This window comes from Tiliqua scincoides, chromosome 4 (genome assembly GCF_035046505.1).
Source record: "Tiliqua scincoides isolate rTilSci1 chromosome 4, rTilSci1.hap2, whole genome shotgun sequence".
Taxonomy (NCBI): Eukaryota; Metazoa; Chordata; class Lepidosauria; order Squamata; family Scincidae; genus Tiliqua; species Tiliqua scincoides.
Window position 1 is genome coordinate 215175371 of NC_089824.1, and position 17848 is coordinate 215193218.

At 43.4% G+C, this 17848-nt stretch overlaps 1 protein-coding gene across 3 annotated transcripts in view; it reads left to right on the forward strand.

Moving 5' to 3' along the window:
• Positions 1–13316, forward strand: part of SS18L1 (SS18L1 subunit of BAF chromatin remodeling complex) — a 29510-nt gene extending 16194 nt beyond the window's left edge. For all 3 annotated transcript variants that reach the window (XM_066623590.1, XM_066623591.1, XM_066623592.1), the window contains 5 exons: positions 382–483; positions 3346–3438; positions 4327–4446; positions 7188–7315; positions 8745–13316. In XM_066623590.1, coding sequence (XP_066479687.1) covers positions 382–483; positions 3346–3438; positions 4327–4446; positions 7188–7315; positions 8745–8771 — 470 coding nt within the window. In that variant the 3' untranslated portion in view covers positions 8772–13316. The remainder of the gene's footprint in view (positions 1–381; positions 484–3345; positions 3439–4326; positions 4447–7187; positions 7316–8744) is intronic.
• The last annotated feature ends 4532 nt before the right edge of the window (positions 13317–17848 follow it).

Below are 17848 nucleotides of genomic sequence, written 5' to 3' on the forward strand. Positions count from 1 at the left end.
TCAAGATTTGGGTGCCCCATGAGATCCCAGATGGTGTAACATAGGGTGGACAGGTTGGAGGGGCCACTATCTTGTAATCCTTATAACAACTCTTTGAGGTAGGTCAGTATCATTATCCCTGTATTTCTGGTGGAGAATGGGGAGGCTTTGAGGCTGTGAAAAAGTGTGACTTGTCGAAGGTCACCTAGTGAATTTATAACAAAGGTGAGATGCAAACCAGAGTTCAGGCTTTTGTCCAGTGTACCATAACAAGACTTTCTCAGTATAGGACAGGCCCGCAAGTTGGGCAGGTAGGGCAGACAATCTTCAGAGGTTATTTCACAGTCATCCCTCTTTGTCGTGCTCATACGCTAATTGAGATTATTTTGCTCTGCTTTGTAGGGTCATCACAGCAGTACATGGGCCAGGAGGAATACTATAGTGAACAGTACAGTCATGGACAAGGATCATCAGAGCCCATGAACCAGCAATACTATCCCGATGGTAATGTTATCAAGTAATGGAAGGGATGATTTGGAACACAGAGGCCCATCCTCATAAACACTCTTAGGTCTTAACCCAGCAGTAAAGGCGTATTGATTTTAAGAGGTTCATTTTCAAGTGAGCTTGAAAATAGCTGCTAAGGGGGCAAGTACTCACATAACAAGGGCAAGAGGTGTCCTCTTCATTAACTTTTGTGGCAGTTCTCTTTGCTACTGTTTTAAGGCTTTAGTGGAGCCAGCTAGAAGGAGGGGGAGGAAAAAGGGAGTGGGGTGTGCAGATTATTATGAATCCTCTGTCTTTTCCTCCATAATTCAAGACCTGGGCATACCAGATAATTGGTAGCTTAGGAGATAAGGTATGGATCCAGGGAGATGGGTTACATTTGGCAGATTTGTGACTCAAGAAGAATTAGACCAGCTAAGCAGAGAACTGGCAGCACAGATTACATCACAGTTTACAAGCTGTGAAAAGTACACTATATCTGAATGCCAATTGCAAGGGAGCGGCACCAGGACGCAGGTCTCTTGTTGTCTTCTGTGCTCCCTGGTGGGCCACTGAGAGATACAGGAAGCTGGAATAAATGGACTTTTGGCCAGATCCAGCAGGGCTCTTTTTATGTTCTTACATGTGACTGAGCAAGGTATACAGTAAATAATGAGTAGAGCATCAGCTGCAGGAGAAACAGAAGGGGTAGATTCAACAGTAGTGACACCAGAAAACATATGGAGGAGGGGGACAGACAAGTAAGAAGCACTTCAGGGTATGGCGGGAGGCAATCTCACATGTTGGATTTCTGAAAGAGAAATAATAGTACATTTCTCATGAATCTCCCGTCCTTAAACATATTTTCTCTGAAGTAAGCCCTTGGGGTTTTGACAGACTTAAAATTCTCTTCCCCTCTGCAACAGAAGTGAGTCCCTAAGGAACTGCACATTGTATATATTCATTGAAGCTAATAAAGAAACTGAGTATGTGAAGGGTGCTTTTCCTTCAGATATGGATTCAGCAATAGAGGAGGTTCAGAGCCTCTTCCCTTTCCCCTGGCAAAGTCCAGTAAAGAAAATAGAAACCCTATCAACAGTTTTATGGCCTTGATCCTAAGTGTTTTTCTTATGAGCTAATTTCCCAACACCTACAGCAGGGTTTTTCAAACCCTGACCTGTGGGCCATATCCAGCCCTCAACGCCATGTGAAAATATATGATGTGGTCCTGGGGCCCAAAAGTATGGAGATCCCTCGTCTAGAACAGGGGTGTCAAACATAAGGCCCAGGGGCTGGATGTGGAAGCTTTTTATCCGGCCCTCAGGCTCTCAGCTGCTGAGCAGTGCTAAGTTCTTACTGCTAAAATAGAGGCCCACAGAAAAATTGGGCTCTCCCAAATCTTGAAATATAATCTAGATTTGCGTATTTTCTCTTCTGTCATTTGCAGTTAATGAGATCAACGTGCTGATTTCTGGCCATCAGCTGCTTAATGATGTCAGTTTCTGGTTAATAACGTCAGTTTCGGCTCTCAGCAGGCATCCTGAATGCTAACTTCGGCCCTCTGTATGAAACGAGTTTGACACCTCTGGACTAGAACCTTGTTCACTTTCCTGTCACCCCCCCCCCCCCCGGTGTATTGCAGACACATAGAGGGGGAAGGAGGATGGCAACCGGCCTCACACCTCTGAGCTTTGCTTTCCACCCCAATTATATTCAACAAACTATCTGAAAGGGGAACCCATGTGCATACAGCTGTATCTGCATAAGCTTTCCATTCAGTTGAGAATCAGGCTTCCCAATTGTAGAGGGCCTATGGACATACAGCTGTACATGCATATAATCTCCTTTCAGATCCTGTGCTTGGAGATTGGTGGGGCAAGGCTACTAACCAAAGTTGGGGACAGCACCTCCAGCCATGATCTCACTTCCTGCTTCATGCATTAAGTGTTTGCATGTGTGGAGAAGGGGAGCTTGTCAATGGACCCTAAGCACTGTGCCAATGCAACAGATACCTCCATCAGTACAGCTGGCTGTACCTGTGCCCTAGATGTGTGATTTCCATGCTACTGGGGTTAGGTGGAGAATAGAGGAAGGCAAGAAATAAAAGGATCAAACAACTGTAAAAAGTATTGAAGAAAAAACAGAGAAGTCAGTTGTAAGGAACAATCCTGTATCCTTTATTTCTGCAATGTTTCAGAGCAAATGGTTCCTGCTGGGATAAAAATTTGACTGATCTGCAATTCAGAAAAATAATACCAGAATTTGAACTCTGGCACCTCTCATTAAGAAATTAGAATTTGAATCCTTGAACATTTACCTGTGAGTAAGCTGCACTAAATATAGTGGGATGTACTGTCAAATAAACACATTATAAACCCTGATATATTTCTATCCACCTACCTGTAATCCAAGTGTGAGCTGTGCATTAGGCATATTCACCTGGTTTAGGCTGCAATCCTATGCACAATTTCCTCAGAGTAGGCCCCTTTGAAAACAATGGGACTTACTTCTGAGTAGATCTGCATAGGATTGGGCTGTGAGTCATTTCATTTCTCCCCTGCTCAAAATTGTAGTTCTATAAGAGGGGGCAAGGGATCTGTTTCAGAATATTCAGCACCACAGTTCCTAGGATTCTTTGAAAGGGGGGAGGGAACCATTAAGTCTCCAATTAAACTGGTATATAAGCAATGTACATTTGCTTGTTGCCTGGAGAAAGGTGGTATAGAAATCTCCTAAATAAATAAATAGTGCGAACATGCCCTTCTGGTTTTAAATTAATTGCCCTGCGTTTAAACAACACTTATGTAACTATTTTGCAATTTTTTCAGCTTTCTGTTTCGGATGCTCTGTTCTTGAATGTGTTTTACCATCTGCCTGTAGGTCACGGTGATTATGCCTACCAGCAGTCATCTTATTCCGAGCAAAGCTATGACAGATCATTTGAGGATTCCACACAGCACTACTATGAAGGAGGTAAGACTAAACAGTATGGAAGCGTTTCTTGTAGAACATACCAGTCTTGGGCACGTGTTCAAGTACGTGCATTGTATTTTTACTCTTGCTTGCAGTACAGACATGCAATTGTTTTTAAGAAAATTTGACTTTTTAAAAATAGGTACAGATGTTTTTATTGGGGGAAAATTATTATTGTCTGTGCAGACTGCTTGTTTGCCTGTCAGCTGATGCAGGTCAATAGAAAAAGTATCTGATCCCAGCATTCTCCAGTCTGCCAAAAAAATTGGAATCATAGAGTTGGAAGAGGATATTCAAGGCCATTTAGTTCAACCCCCTGCTAGAGGCAGGAAAATCCTCTCTAGAGCATCTCCAGAATGAGCCTGCTTGAAGACCTCCAGTGAGGGAGAACCCAGCACCTCCATGGGAAATTCTTTGCATTGTTGAACCACTCTTACCTTTTAAGAATTACTTTTTGCTATCCAACCAAAACTCTTCTCCTGCACCTGAAGACCATTAGTTCTAGTTGAACTCTCTGGGGCAGCAGAGATCTTTGCCCTCTTTCAAGTGATAGCCCGTGTCAGAGCGGTATCATATCCCCCCTTAGCCTTTTTAGGCTAAACATACACAGTTCTTTCAACCTTTCCTCATAGTACTTGTTTTCCAGACTCCTGACCATTTTCATTTCCCTCCTCTGAACCTGCTCCAGATTAGCTGCATCCTCGTTAAAAGTGGGGTGCCCAGAATTGGAGATAGGGCTGTAGATGCTAAACGTAGGACTTGTAACATGGTGGCTGTTCCTCTGAGGAGCAGTCCCCATGGGGGATTCTTGAGCATATGGACCAGATCTTCGTGGTTCTATGATTCCTGTTAGCCAATAACTAAGCCCTCTTGTTCTTCCTTCTTTAGGAAATTCTCAGTATAGCCAACAGCAGGCGGGATACCAACAAGGAGCTGCACAACAGCAGACATATTCACAGCAGCAGTACCCTAATCAACAAAGCTATCCAGGACAACAGCAAGGTTACGGTGAGGAATCATGTTCAGGAATGCTTCCCATAACACTGCCTCCTTTAGTGCTGGTTTGCTACAGTGCTCTTTGTCCTGGTGTGATTGATACCTGTTCTAGTCAGTAAGAACAGTGCATCCTGGGCCAATCAGTTCCTCTTCTATAATTATAAGATAACAGTGTATTCTGTAGCACTGTTTCACATAACGCTTAACTTTCTGGAGTGGATCCCCTGCATTATGGGAGGTACTAGCACTTTTTGCTGTACTTGTAACTAGATTGTGCATAACAGTGTCTGTCCTTTTCTTTTGTTCATCTTTATTCTGCCCTTCCTCCAAACAGGACAGCACATAGTCCCAAACCTTTTTCCCCACACAACAACCTTGTGAGGTAGGTTAGGCTGAGAGATAGAAGGTCAGGCAGTAAATTTTGTACCCAATCAAGGATTTGTATCTGGGCCTTTGTGGTCTGAATCCTACACTCTAGCCCAGTGTTTCTCAAACTGTGGGTTGGGACCCACTAGGTGGGTCGTGAGCCAATTTCAGGTGGGTCCCCATTCTTCTCAATATTTTATTTTTAATATGTTAGACTTGATGCTACCATGGTATGTTACTGCATTTGGGGAAATGTTACGGACTTGTACTTTTAACAAGCTACTATATATATTATTTTAACAATGATAGTAAATGGAACTTACTCCTGGGTAAGTGTGAGAAAGATTGCAGCCTAGGATTGTAAAACATTTTCTTGCTTGATGATGTCACTTCTGGTCATGACATCACTTCTGGTGGGTCCTGACAGATTCTGACAGATAAAAAGTGGGTCCTGGTGCTAAATGTGTGAGAACCACTGCTCTAGCCACTATAGTGCACAGTCCTTCACAGTTGTCTTTTGATTTAAAAAAAACCATGGAAGGGAGTGGCTGTAGCTCAGTGGTACAGCACCTGTTTTGCATGCAGAAGGTCCCAGGCATCTCCAGGTAGACACACAGATAGATCAACAGCTGCTGCCAGTCATATTAAATAACTAGCTAGTTGGAACAATTGTTTGTATAAGCTCCACATGTTCATCATCAACCAATCAAAAGATGCAGGCAATTCTACATTCTACATATATAAACAAGTGTTAATATATCACTATAAAAGTAAACATTCAGTTGCCTTCTTTGCAATCCGCCACATGGGCACTGGAAAAATTCTGATACCGTTTTACTGCTATGAAGGCAAAAAGAGACCACTTTTTCAATTTCCACGTAGCAATCTTACAGTCCAATCCTATCCTTCCCCTGCTGGTCCAGCTGCACTGAAAATACATGTGCTTTATCCAGTGGGGGGGGGCACAGGAGGCTTTGGAGGGGAAAGGGTACCCTTTCTCTTCTGTAAGCCTCCTTCCTAGCAATGGATTTCCTTAAACCTGTGCCAACAATTTCACTGGCACAAATCCAAGAAGGGAAAGGGGGCAGGGAGGCTGCTGAGGGAGGTGGTAGGATCTCGCACACATCATCGCCATCTGATCAATCATCGCCATCTGATCAATCCCCCCCTGCAGCTTCCCCATCCAGTTTCACCCCTCCCCACCCCTTTCTTACCCCCCTACTCCCTTCTGCCACCTGCACTGGTGTACCTGCTGCAGTGTGCTGCCAGTGGTCCAGTAGCACTTCCTGCCGACACTCCAGCAGTGTGCTATTTGGTGTGGCGGAACGTGCTTTATGGCAGCTTTTCAGCAACCAGTGCTGGTGGAACTCGAGTTCCACAAGTGTGAATTGCCCATAGGAGTGGACCCCCACAATCTATTGTGGGGGGGAAAAACAAAAGAGAGACTGGAAGCACCTTAAAAACAAGTTTATTCAGTATAAAACTTTCAGAGGCTTCAATCCATTTCAGCAGATGCACAGCATGATGAAGATGCCTGCAATCCATGAAAGCTTATGTGGAGATAAATTGTTTTGTTTTCAGGCTGCTTGCTACAAGGCTCCTCTGTGTGTTCACTTTTTCAACGCTCATTTGGACGAATGCCCATCAAGTAGCTGAGACTGAAATTTACTCTCTGTATTCTTTAAGACCTAAACGAAAAACAACCAGGAAAGTATAATGCAGAATGTTCTCTGCTCTGGGGGCAGGCAGGAGTGGAATCTACTGATGGATCTCTACATGATTTCCAATAGATCACCAAGTGTTTCTGGCTCCCATAGTTTAGTAATATCAAATAAAATTGCAAGTTAAGCAAATATGTGTCATGTTTGGCCTTGTGCTCATTGCTTGTATCTCCCACTCAGTATTCCTCATCTTCAATAATAATACAGGTATTTCTATACCGCCTTTCTTGGTCCTCAGATTTCTCCTTAGACTTTATTCAAGGCGTTTTACATAGGCAGGCAATTTAAATCCCCGTAGGGATTTTTACAATTTGAAAGAAGGTTTCTATCTTTCAAGAAACCACAACATTCAGATGTTTCTTTCTTGATCTGGTCGCACATTCTGGCTTCCATCCTCCCACACTCAGAGCAGATGGAATAGTTCGGCTCAGTTTGTCAACTGCTTCGAGGTCGCACGGTGCCGGTGGCCTCGAACTGGCGACCTTCGGATGTTACTAATATACTAATACTAAGTGGTCATCAGTTTTAAGGTTCTGCTAATCCCTGTTCAACTGTTGGTCACCAAGCAGGAAAAATCCTAGTAATAGGCACATCATGACAGCTATATCTGTAACAATATGAAACTTTCATCTATGGAACTCAAGGGTTTTGCTGTTATCTTCCTAGGTCCTGCCCAAGGAGCCTCATCACAGTATTCTAGCTACCAACAGGGCCAGGGACAACAGTATGGGAGTTACAGAGCTTCACAGACAGGACCAACTGCACAGCAACAGAGACCTTATGGCTATGAGCAGGTAAAAATGGCCATCCCATTTGCCCCCAGCATCAGGTCATTAGAAGGAGATAATGCTCTGGCAATGGTCCCCCTGCAAGGTTCTTTGTTATTTTGGATTAACAGAATAGCCTTTCATGAGAGGAAAAAATAACTCGGCAAGAACATGGGATTTTGCCCAACAGTTCAAACATTTCTCAGGGACCTGCAGTCCAATTTTGTTTCAAACCCTTCTGTGATTTTATATGTTTTATAGACCTAAAACTGATTTACCAGTTATTTCCTCTCCCCACTGAATCCTGGAATTGTCTTGTGGAAGGATGCTGAAAAGTCTCTTGTAGCAAAGTCTAACCAAGAGAGAAGGCCCAGTACCTTGCCAAACTACCGGTGACATTCTCAGGTGTGGTGGATGCAAGTAGCTTGAATGCACAGTTGCTGCAGTCTACGTTTAAACAATTTCCACTACACTTGGAATATCTGTCTCTCTTCTCTCTACAATTCCCAGAATTTCTAGGAAGAATTTGGGATGGTCAAACTATTATTAAAAAGCAACAACCCAATAACCCTGTTCAAATTAACCTCTCACTACACTATACTCAGCAGAGAAAAGGGGCTGCATCCACTGGTTTCCATCTCCAGTGTTGGTTAAGCAGACTATCAGAAAGGTCATGTGCAGCAATAACACAAAGACTATCAAGAACCCCACTCATGCAATAGCATGGTGAGTCTAAAGGTTCACAACTGTACATGACGTAGATCCGCTTTTCCAAAATTGTGCGGAACATTTGGACACTGGGGGCAGGGCTGGCAGGTGTGGCCCCACTCTTCCCACCCCGCACACTGAGTTTATTCATGGAACAGTCCATTTGAACAGAGAATGTTGTGTAGGTATACCCTATGTATCTGCAAAAATGATTGCATTTATTTTTTGAGCAGCCCAGTCCTAACAAGCAGTGGTGCTGCATGGCCTCCTCTGTATCCGGTGCTCATTGGGAGTAGGCTGGAGGTCTCCTCAGGGTTATTTTCCCCCTTCCCCCAATAATGCCCCAGCCTTCCCTATGGGGATGCTCAGATCTCTGCAAGCTGTTTAGCTAGCAGAAGTCCACGCAGCCTAGTGTAATGCCAGCAGGCCCAGGAAGGGGGTTAGAATATGGCAGAGGAGACCTCTGCTTAGCCTATCCCCCTCCCAGCCCTGATCCACCCCGTTCCACCCTCCCCCCACCTAGAAATACCCCCTCCCCGCCACCTTCCCCTAGCCCCTGTGCCAGCCAGCTCTTCTTTTATCTCTGCTGGCAGCTGGAGGCTTGGATGCAGCGGCAGCAGGACGGCACAGGCCTTTCTGCCACTGCTTCTTACTCTCAAGTTTATGATGGCTAGCGCCAGTGTGGTAGCTGCAGCGGTGATCACATAAGGATTGCGCTCTAACTCTTTTTTTCTGCCTCCATTAACAGGGCCAATATGGAAACTATCAGCAATAAAAGGACAAGCATCTGTGTCAGATTTGTTTCAATATTTATGTCCATCTTTTGAACTTGGATGTACAGGCAGTTTTTGATTAATCGTAATATGTTGGTTACCCCTTAGCACAAAGGAGCATCTGTTTGTGAACTAGTATTCATTTCATGCTGGATATGAAGCAATGCACTACTGGTAACAAAGCAATGCTCTCATTGTTGGATATATTTTGGTGCTGTGTGTAGTATTGTATGCTGATACACTGCTGAGGTTCTTCCTCCACCCCTCCCTATCTCCCTCATGTGATATTTTAACTAGCTTTAGATGTAACTGGATCATCAGGATTATTTGTGCCCAGCTCCCTAGTTCATTTTTAATGAAAAAAGGTTACAATATTATTATGTCATTTTTTAACCATATGCGCTTGACTTTGTCTTCATTCTCCAGTCTTGCAACCATTCTAGCTTTCATGATCAATGTGAAACATCAATGCATATGCATTGCAGCTTATTCTGTATGCTACTTGCCTCTGAAATCCATAGATCTTAACTGAACCACGCAATGATAGCATCGGGATATTTTTTTTCCCCACTTTGTATTAATTTATTTTCTGTGTTGCACATGACAAAACAAATGGAAGTTTTATTTGCTGAACAGCCCAGTGTGCAGCAGCAGTTTCATACAGCAGTTACTAGTACTGAATTCAGCTACTTGTCCATAAGTTGTTTACTATGGATTTTATGTGGAAACGTACCTTGTTGTATTAGATGCATATACTGAGGAAGCATTAAACTGCAGAAATGTGAGCGGTCATTCTAGGTAACTCACACTGAACTGGCAGAGAGAACTCTTTGATCATAGTTGCTCTAGGAATGTGGTGATGGGTTTAGTTGGAGTACAGATGTGGAATTATGTAGTTGTTAAGGAGGATGTCTGTAATGCTCTTGGGGGGGCTTCTGATGGAGAGCAAAAATTTCTCTTTTCCTGGCAGCAACCATGACTATATAATTATCTTTTATATGCCTGGATACATTTCTGCACACACTGGTATTTCTTCAGCCATGTTAACTTATGGCATAAATATTAGCTATGTGGGCTGGGTGCACTAGGAGCTTTTCTGATTTGATCAAGTCCCGTTAAGTTAAAATGCATTAACATGCATTATGACATTTAGAAAAAGGAACATTTGAGAATCTTTACAACCAAAATGCCCACAGTTTACTTCATAAGACACCCATTTCTGGTAGACAAAAAGACCACACTTCAGTGGTGGGAAAATAGGTGCCTTATTGGGTAGGGAAAACCATCACAGACCCCTTAGACTAATAGCAATGGCTGCCCAAACCTGGGAGGGGATTTGCCCTTTCTCCACTGCTCAGCATCCCCCAAGGAAACCTCCTTCTATGTTCAGGTTGCAAGTACACTGATCCCCCCCACCCGATAGTCGCCATTTATAACAGGAGATTGCATGCAAGCAATTCCCACAGCAAAGTACTGTTGTGTACCACTTAGCACTGTGAGAGAAGGTCCAGTGTTGTAGCACTTCATAAAATATTGTAATTGCAGATTTGCAGCCTGATCCTCATTCTAAAATAAGTCCCACAAGGTTCTGTGAAACTTACTTCCAGATGGGTATGCTTAGAATTGCCGCCTTAAAGATTCATGTCTTCTGAGTTAAATATCTGCTCTGTTGGTAGTAAAAAATACAGGGGAGTGGATTGGAACCTATTTGGGAAGGGTGAAGCATTTAAAAGTGAAACATTAAAAAACCCCAGAGGGTTGAGCATGTGCATAATGGTCTCCCACTGCTTAATACTTAAGTCTAGGTGACTCTTCATCTTCCAACTGAAGAAGCAAGAATTGCTATCAACAAGAGAGCAATTGGTTTACTGTAAATACACGTTTTCATATTTTACAACATTTGCTACCAATAGTGATGTTGAATTTTTGAATAGACCCCTGGAGCTAACATATTGGTAAGCAGGGAAACTTCTGCATAGCTTTGTATCCTATCCTTGCTGATAAGCTTTCATCAGTCTTGATTACAGTACACCTGTAGTTATAGCACCTCCAGTAATGCCCATGCAAATTATCCAGGCAAGCACATAGCTGCCATTCTTTCTTAGATTCTTCCATTGTTCCACTTATTCAGATTTTGCAACTAGAAACATAGCCATAAACAAAAAAAGTCAGGTTACAAACTTCTGCTTTTATAGTTCTTCCTTCCTATTTCAGTTTCAGTACCTTAACAGTGGTTCAGAAATGGTGTGCAGTACTGTATACGTTTCAGTGCATCAGTTATACAGCTCTAATTATGAACTTCCATTATGTTTAACAGATTGGAGCCCTCAGTGTTTAAAGAAATCCAGAGAGGGAGGATGAAGCAATACATACAGAGGCTGTGGTATTTAGAAGGCACTGTCATAAAAATAAGTGCATGTTCATTAGGTGTCCCTTGGTCACCCTTCTGGTGCAATGAGCCCTCCTGCTGGTGGTGAGGGGGCAAAGGCACAGCAGGAATACAGCACCATAAGGATTTTGAGGTGGTGGGAGACAGGAAAAAAGGGAAACAATCAGTTTTCACCTCTTTGCAGGCCCTACCTCCTTCACAGTTCTTGCTTGTCAGTAGTAGAATTGACCCCCAGAGCTCACCCACAGAGTCTGGCAGTACCTGAGACAATATGTGACCAGCAAAGGAGCACTGATGTTGTAAGAGGGAGAACCAGCTACAAAAGTTCCCATGTAGTATCCCATGAGCTGCCTTGGCTCAGCACTATATTATGTTGTATTAGAGTCACTCCTTGCCTTGCCTGTTGCATGCAGTAGCAGACAGACACAGCTCAAGGGCAGCCAAGCTTACAGTACTGCCATTTGGTGCTGGATTTCCCTCTGGTGTGCCCAAAAGGGAGTCTCAGCTTTGTAGTCTCAGCTCTGTACTCACAGCCCATCATATATAGATTATAAATAAAGTTTATTCGTTTTATATAAAGAGAGATTTTTGAAGTTTCCAGGATCCACTTACCTGTTGCTAAGAGTTCAACATCACTGGATCAACTAAGAAGGTGTTTTGTGTGTACAGGTTTTAATTAAGTTAAATAATCAAAGATGAATTTGAACACAGTTCAGAGCGCTGGATAAAAAACCCACTTATATACTGTGTGGGCATAGAAGGCTATGTGGCACAATATATGTGGTTCACGCATGTACCTATGGCACTGCTGAATACAACTGGTTCTCTGCTGCACTGAAACCTGGTCTACCAGGGGTACAAAGCTGACATATAGAAACCTTTTTCATATTGGCTTGAACAGAGCCAAAAAAAAAGTATATTTTACTCCTGGAATATTTTTATTAAATTTTTGCCCAAACTATAGATGCTTTAGACTTTATGCAGAAGTGACATCAGTAAGCTGCCCATGAAATTGTAATTTTAGTTTTTCCCATCTTCAAACTTGTTCTTCTTCCTGAAATCTTTGTACAACTCAGCAGAGCTATCCCCACCTCAGTTCTGCCATACAGTGCACCAAACTTATAGCCCCAGTTCCTTCAACCAGACCTGCTTGGTCATACCTCCAGCAAGAGACCACACAACCTAGTTCCCATGTACCGATCAGTGACTGCTGGAAGTTGTCACAGCAGCCCGTGGCAAGGAGCCATAAACATATGGTGCTCTATTCCCTGGCTGGCAGACACTGAGGTTTCCAGCTAGCTCAAGCAGCCCACAGCTGCTGCGCTTGTAGAATTTTCCCAACTCAGAGCCCAAGCCGATGTCTGCCTACTCAGAAGCAAGAACCATTGTAGTCAGTGGGGCTTACACCCAGAAATGTGTGTATAGGATTGCAGCTATTCAAGGCATTTGCCAGGGATTGGCTACCTGTGCAGGTTGTGGGGGCAGTGGATTGCACCAAAGTAACCAAGCAGTGGCACTGTGAATGAACTACACTTAAATATCATCGAAGGGCTGGAATATGGCCACCTTTATATTACAGTTAGCCAGAAAAGACACCCTGCATTGCTCCTTACCAGCGTTGACATTTGCTTTTCATGTAGTTTTTAACATTGCTGAAATTACTTTTAAGACAAGCATTTTCAAGATTGAAACATCACATCAGTAGGAAATGTCTTACATTAAGAATTTCTTGAATGTTGTGTATATAGTGTATTTGAAAGAGCGCTTTGGAAATAGTTTGTACATTATTTCCTAATTTATACATGATTTTTAGTGTTAATATTTCTAACTATTAATAACAAAATATTTAATGTGTTGTCCATTTTTATGTACTGATGTAGAAACAAAAGGTGATGCCAGCATTTTGACTTTTTTCATTAATTGTATCATATTTTTTTTGTTTTGTAATACAGAATGTTTGACAATGTTTTAGGTTAAATTAATTGATCGTGAAGCCAATAATGGTACTTTTTCGTATGCTGGAAAGACTTTTAAAAGGACTGGTGTAATCATGTTTGAAGTCTGGTTTTTTTAATTGCAAGTTTAATGACAATGATACATAAATCTCACCATTTATAATCTGAAATATTTCAAGTAAAGATCATTGCATGAGGAAAAAGTGTTCATCTCAATTTTCAAAATGTCAAATTTTATTTAATTTCCAAGATCAAGTTCTTTATTTTTATACTTGGCCAACAATGTAATTGGAAGGTGTGATCAGAGAGTGCTGAAATCTAGAAGGGCCTCAGAGCACAGACTGTGGGCCAAATCCTATCCAATTTTCCAGCACTGGTGCGGCCATGCCAATGAGGCATGCACTGCATCCTGCAGTGGGGGAACAGTCCTGGAGGCCTCCTCCAGGTAAGGGAACACTTGTTCCCTTTCCTCAGCGTTGCATTGTGGTTGCACCGGCACTGGAAAGTTGGCTAGGATTGGGTCCTGTGTTGTCTTATTTGCACAGGATCAGGACTAGGGTTGCCAACCCTCCAGGACCGGCCTGGAGTCTTCAGGGATCAGCATCAATCTCCAGGTGATTACCGAAAGCAGTCTGCAAAAATTTAACAGAGCCTTCAGGAATTATTTAATATTTGGGGAAAAATATCTCCAGGAATAGCTTCAACCAGAGTTTATTTTATTTATTTAAAAATTTCTTTCCCACCTTTCTACGACAAATTGGAGCACCCAAGGTGGCTTACAGTATAAAAACAATACAATGTAAAAGATTAAAACAATACTTAAACATAAAAAAAATCAGACTCCAGTAGATCACACAACTATTAAAATTACATTCATTAAAAGTTCCAGCCTGTCATGTCAACAGTTAAAAGCTGCCTTGAACAAAAAAAAAGTCTTGAGGGGCTGCCAGAGGTGCCCATAGACAAGCCATTCTTAAGTCAAGGGGGAGGGAATTCCACAACCAAGGAGCTACCACCAAGAAGGCCCTATTTCTAGCTGCCATCTCCCTCACCTCTGCTGGTAGCAGCACAGTCAAAAGGTCTCCTTCTGATGACCTGAAAATATAGGCAGGATCATATGGAAGGAAATGGTCCCTCAAATACGCTGGTCCTGAACTGTATAGTTAGCAACCCTAATAAGGACTGCAGTAGAAGCGGTAGGGGAGCTTTAACCTTATCCTCAGACTCTCGTTCCTACTCCCTCCTCTGAAGTTTCTACTTGCCAAGGAAAAAATATGTTGGTGTCAACAAGAGATTTTGTCCTTTAGCAAATAGCAACAGAGGAGGGGCAATCTAGACTGGGACTGTTGTGATAGATTTAATTCCCCATTGCCCATGTTTCTGCCCTATTCCCAATTTTATTTTCCAAAGTAAACTTTGGAAAACTCTTCAGCCTAGAAAAGAGACGCTTGAGGGGGGACATGATTGAGACATACAAAATTATGCAGGGGATGGACAGAGTGGATAGGGAGATGCTCTTTACACTCTCACATAATACCAGAACCAGGGGACATCCACTAAAATTGAGTGTTGGGCGGGTTAGGACAGACAAAAGAAAATATTTCTTTACTCAGCGTGTGGTCGGTCTGTGGAACTCCTTGCCACAGGATGTGGTGCTGGCATCTAGCCTAGACGCCTTTAAAAGGGGATTGGACGAGTTTCTGGAGGAAAAATCCATTATGGGGTACAAGCCATGATGTGTATGCGCAACCTCCTGATTTTAGGAATGGGTTAAGTCAGAATGCCAGATGTAGGGGAGAGCACCAGGATGAGGTCTCTTGTTATCTGGTGTGCTCCCTGGGGCATTTGGTGGGCCGCTGTGAGATACAGGAAGCTGGACTAGATGGGCCTATGGCCTGATCCAGTGGGGCTGTTCTTATGTTCTTATGTTAACTGAATCAGCGAGACATTTTATATAACATGTTGTTTGGTCTTTTTGGGATAAAGGCAGTTTGCAAATATATTTGCTTCAGTGTTTACCCATGACAAATGTGCTAATGGTTGATTTAGAAAACATAGTAACTTTTTAATAGCTGACCTAGGCTTTAATCCCACAAGTACTAACCTGGAAGTAGCCGTTAATGAAGGGTATTGGACTTCCAAGTGAGTGCGCATAGGTTAAGGCTGTTGTTTTAATAGATCACTCTCCTTGTTTGCTACTTTTGATTCTCTCCTTGCCCTCCTAAGACCTCCAGAATATAACAATGGCCTTGTCACATCAGATTAATCTAAATTTATGGTGCAATCCTAATGGGCCCATCACGACAGCAGAAGTTCCGTTGTCTTAAGACACTTCAAAAGGTGCATTGCTGTGTAGGACCCAGGAATAAGCAGTGGGAGCTGGTCTGATAGAAGCTGTGTTGCCTCTGTTTTGCTCTTGCATAGTCTTTCCCAAGGTTTGTCCACCATACCACTTCACACAGTCCACCTATTTGAAGTACCACTGGAAGTAACTGGTGATGACATCACAGCCAGATTTAATGGACAAACTGTAGAACAGGTTAGGACATTCAAATACCTGGGCATTCTTTTTTCGCATAATTTAGCATGGACGTGCCATCGTTATATGGCTCGCTCCCTTGCCAAAGCCTCTTCGCAAGCCATTGTTAAATTTTTCCATAGCAAAGGTGGCTCGTATATTCCAGCGGCACTGAAGGTCTTTAATGCGAAATGCTCCCCCCAACTTCCATACGGGGTGCCACTCTGGATCCAATCGTTTAATAGCTCACTGGAGCAGATTCAGTCAGTCTTTTTAAGAAGCATACTAGGTTTGCCCTGGTGTGTTTCTTATGAGGTGCTCTGTATAGAATCAGGTCAAATCCAACTTGAAACTCTGGCGTGGATTAGAGCCACTAAATATTGGCTTAAAATTCTCTACAACACTGATTCCAACACTCTTCTATTCCATCTTCTTGATGACCCTTACTTTACAGATAAATTTTGGAGTACAAAAATAAAACAACTGGGAGTTGAGCCTGATTTACTTGGCCAGTTGTCACAAGACAAGGCATTTAGGCTCATCAAAGAGAGACTCCTGGATATTAATACTTCCAATATTTTATCTGCTGCCAACAAAGTCTGCTCACCATTACACTTTCATTTACCGGTCAGAGTAGGGGAAATTCCCAACTATTTATACACCTTGGAATGTCCAAAAACTAGAAGGGCCTTTTCTATGGCCCGTAGTAATTCCATTCCATCTGCTGTCCTCTGGGGCAGATTCAATGGTACTCCTCCACATGAGAGAATTTGTCCATGTTCTCAGCGTGCTGTAGAAACTTTAGTCCATCTTCTTTTCCATTGTCCGCTTCATAATGAAGCCAGGAGGAAATGTCCAGCTCTCCAACCCTATCTCAATTTTTTCTTGGAGGATTCTGCTATATTGCAAGCCTTATTAGCTTCCACTGACCCTAACACCATTTCCCAGATAGCCACATTTATCTCGCAAATTGTGGCGTCTAATCTGAAGTGTGCCCCCATTTCTTTGAAGTCTCTGAATTTCGGGAGTTAATTGCAAGTTGGTGTGTTATGTTATAAGCAAACATTTTTTTTTATTAGCTGTATGAAAGTGTTTAATGATCGTTTAACTGTGTGCCAATAAAGGTACTGAAACTGAAACTGAGTGCCCCTCAACTGCAGGATACAGCACATGTCCCATTGGCACAGCTATGCCAGTGCTGGCAAGTGGGTTAGGATTTAGGCCTAAGGCTGTTCATGTTGCTACAATGGTTGTATATTTTGATGGTCTCTCTATAAATCTGTGCTTGGTATTGCTGTTCCCTCGCCAAAACTTGCATCTGGGCCAAGCTGATTCAATGCCCCGTACTCCAAGTATGCTCAGCTACTGCTGCCTTCTCAGCCTGTCCCAGTATACAAAATCTTTGGTGTTGCTTGATTCCAGTGACCTCCTAGTGGTGGCGATGTGAACCTTGCCACACTTGCATGGTATCCTGTGGACACCTGGTGTCTCCCAGGTGTCTGGGGTCTTTCACAGAATGCAGACACTGATGGTCTTTTCCAGTTGGTTTAAAGTCAGATTCAATGTCTGCTCGTCCCAGGATCTTACTAATGTGGTCAGTTACACTTTGACTGTATGGTAGAACGACCCTCATCTTGTGTCCCCTTTGTTCTTCCATACACAACAACCTACCCACAAAAGTGGTGCTCTGGTGGGGAGGCTCTGCCTCACCTGCTTCCCACCCCCCATATGTCCCTGGCCTGGGCGTGTGGGTTGAGAGTGCCTGGGCACCTCACATGGGACTCTGGTGGGAGGCGCTGCCTCACCTGCCTCCCCACCCCCACATGTCCCTGGCCTGGGCATGTGGGTTGAGAGTGCCTGGGCACCGCACATGACGGAGTCCTGTGGGAAGGCTCTGCCTCACCTGTCTCTACCCACCACATGGCCCTGACATCTCCAGTAACAGTCATATAGGGGAGGCAGCCAACTGTGAGGGAAAAAACAAAGAAATGCAGGTGCCTGGTCATTCTATGTTCACAGAAGGGTGAGATGAGAGGCACAAGAGCCCAACATAGAAAATACGTTGGCAACCCCGAAGGCATCCAACACTTAAGGCCAGTAAGTTGCAACCCCGAAGTCGGAGCAACCCAGGCCCTGCGGCGCCCCGCCTCCTCCGCCTCGACCAATCAGGGCGCCACTGCTTCCGCCCTGCCCAATCCGCCCCAGAGCCGAGGAGGC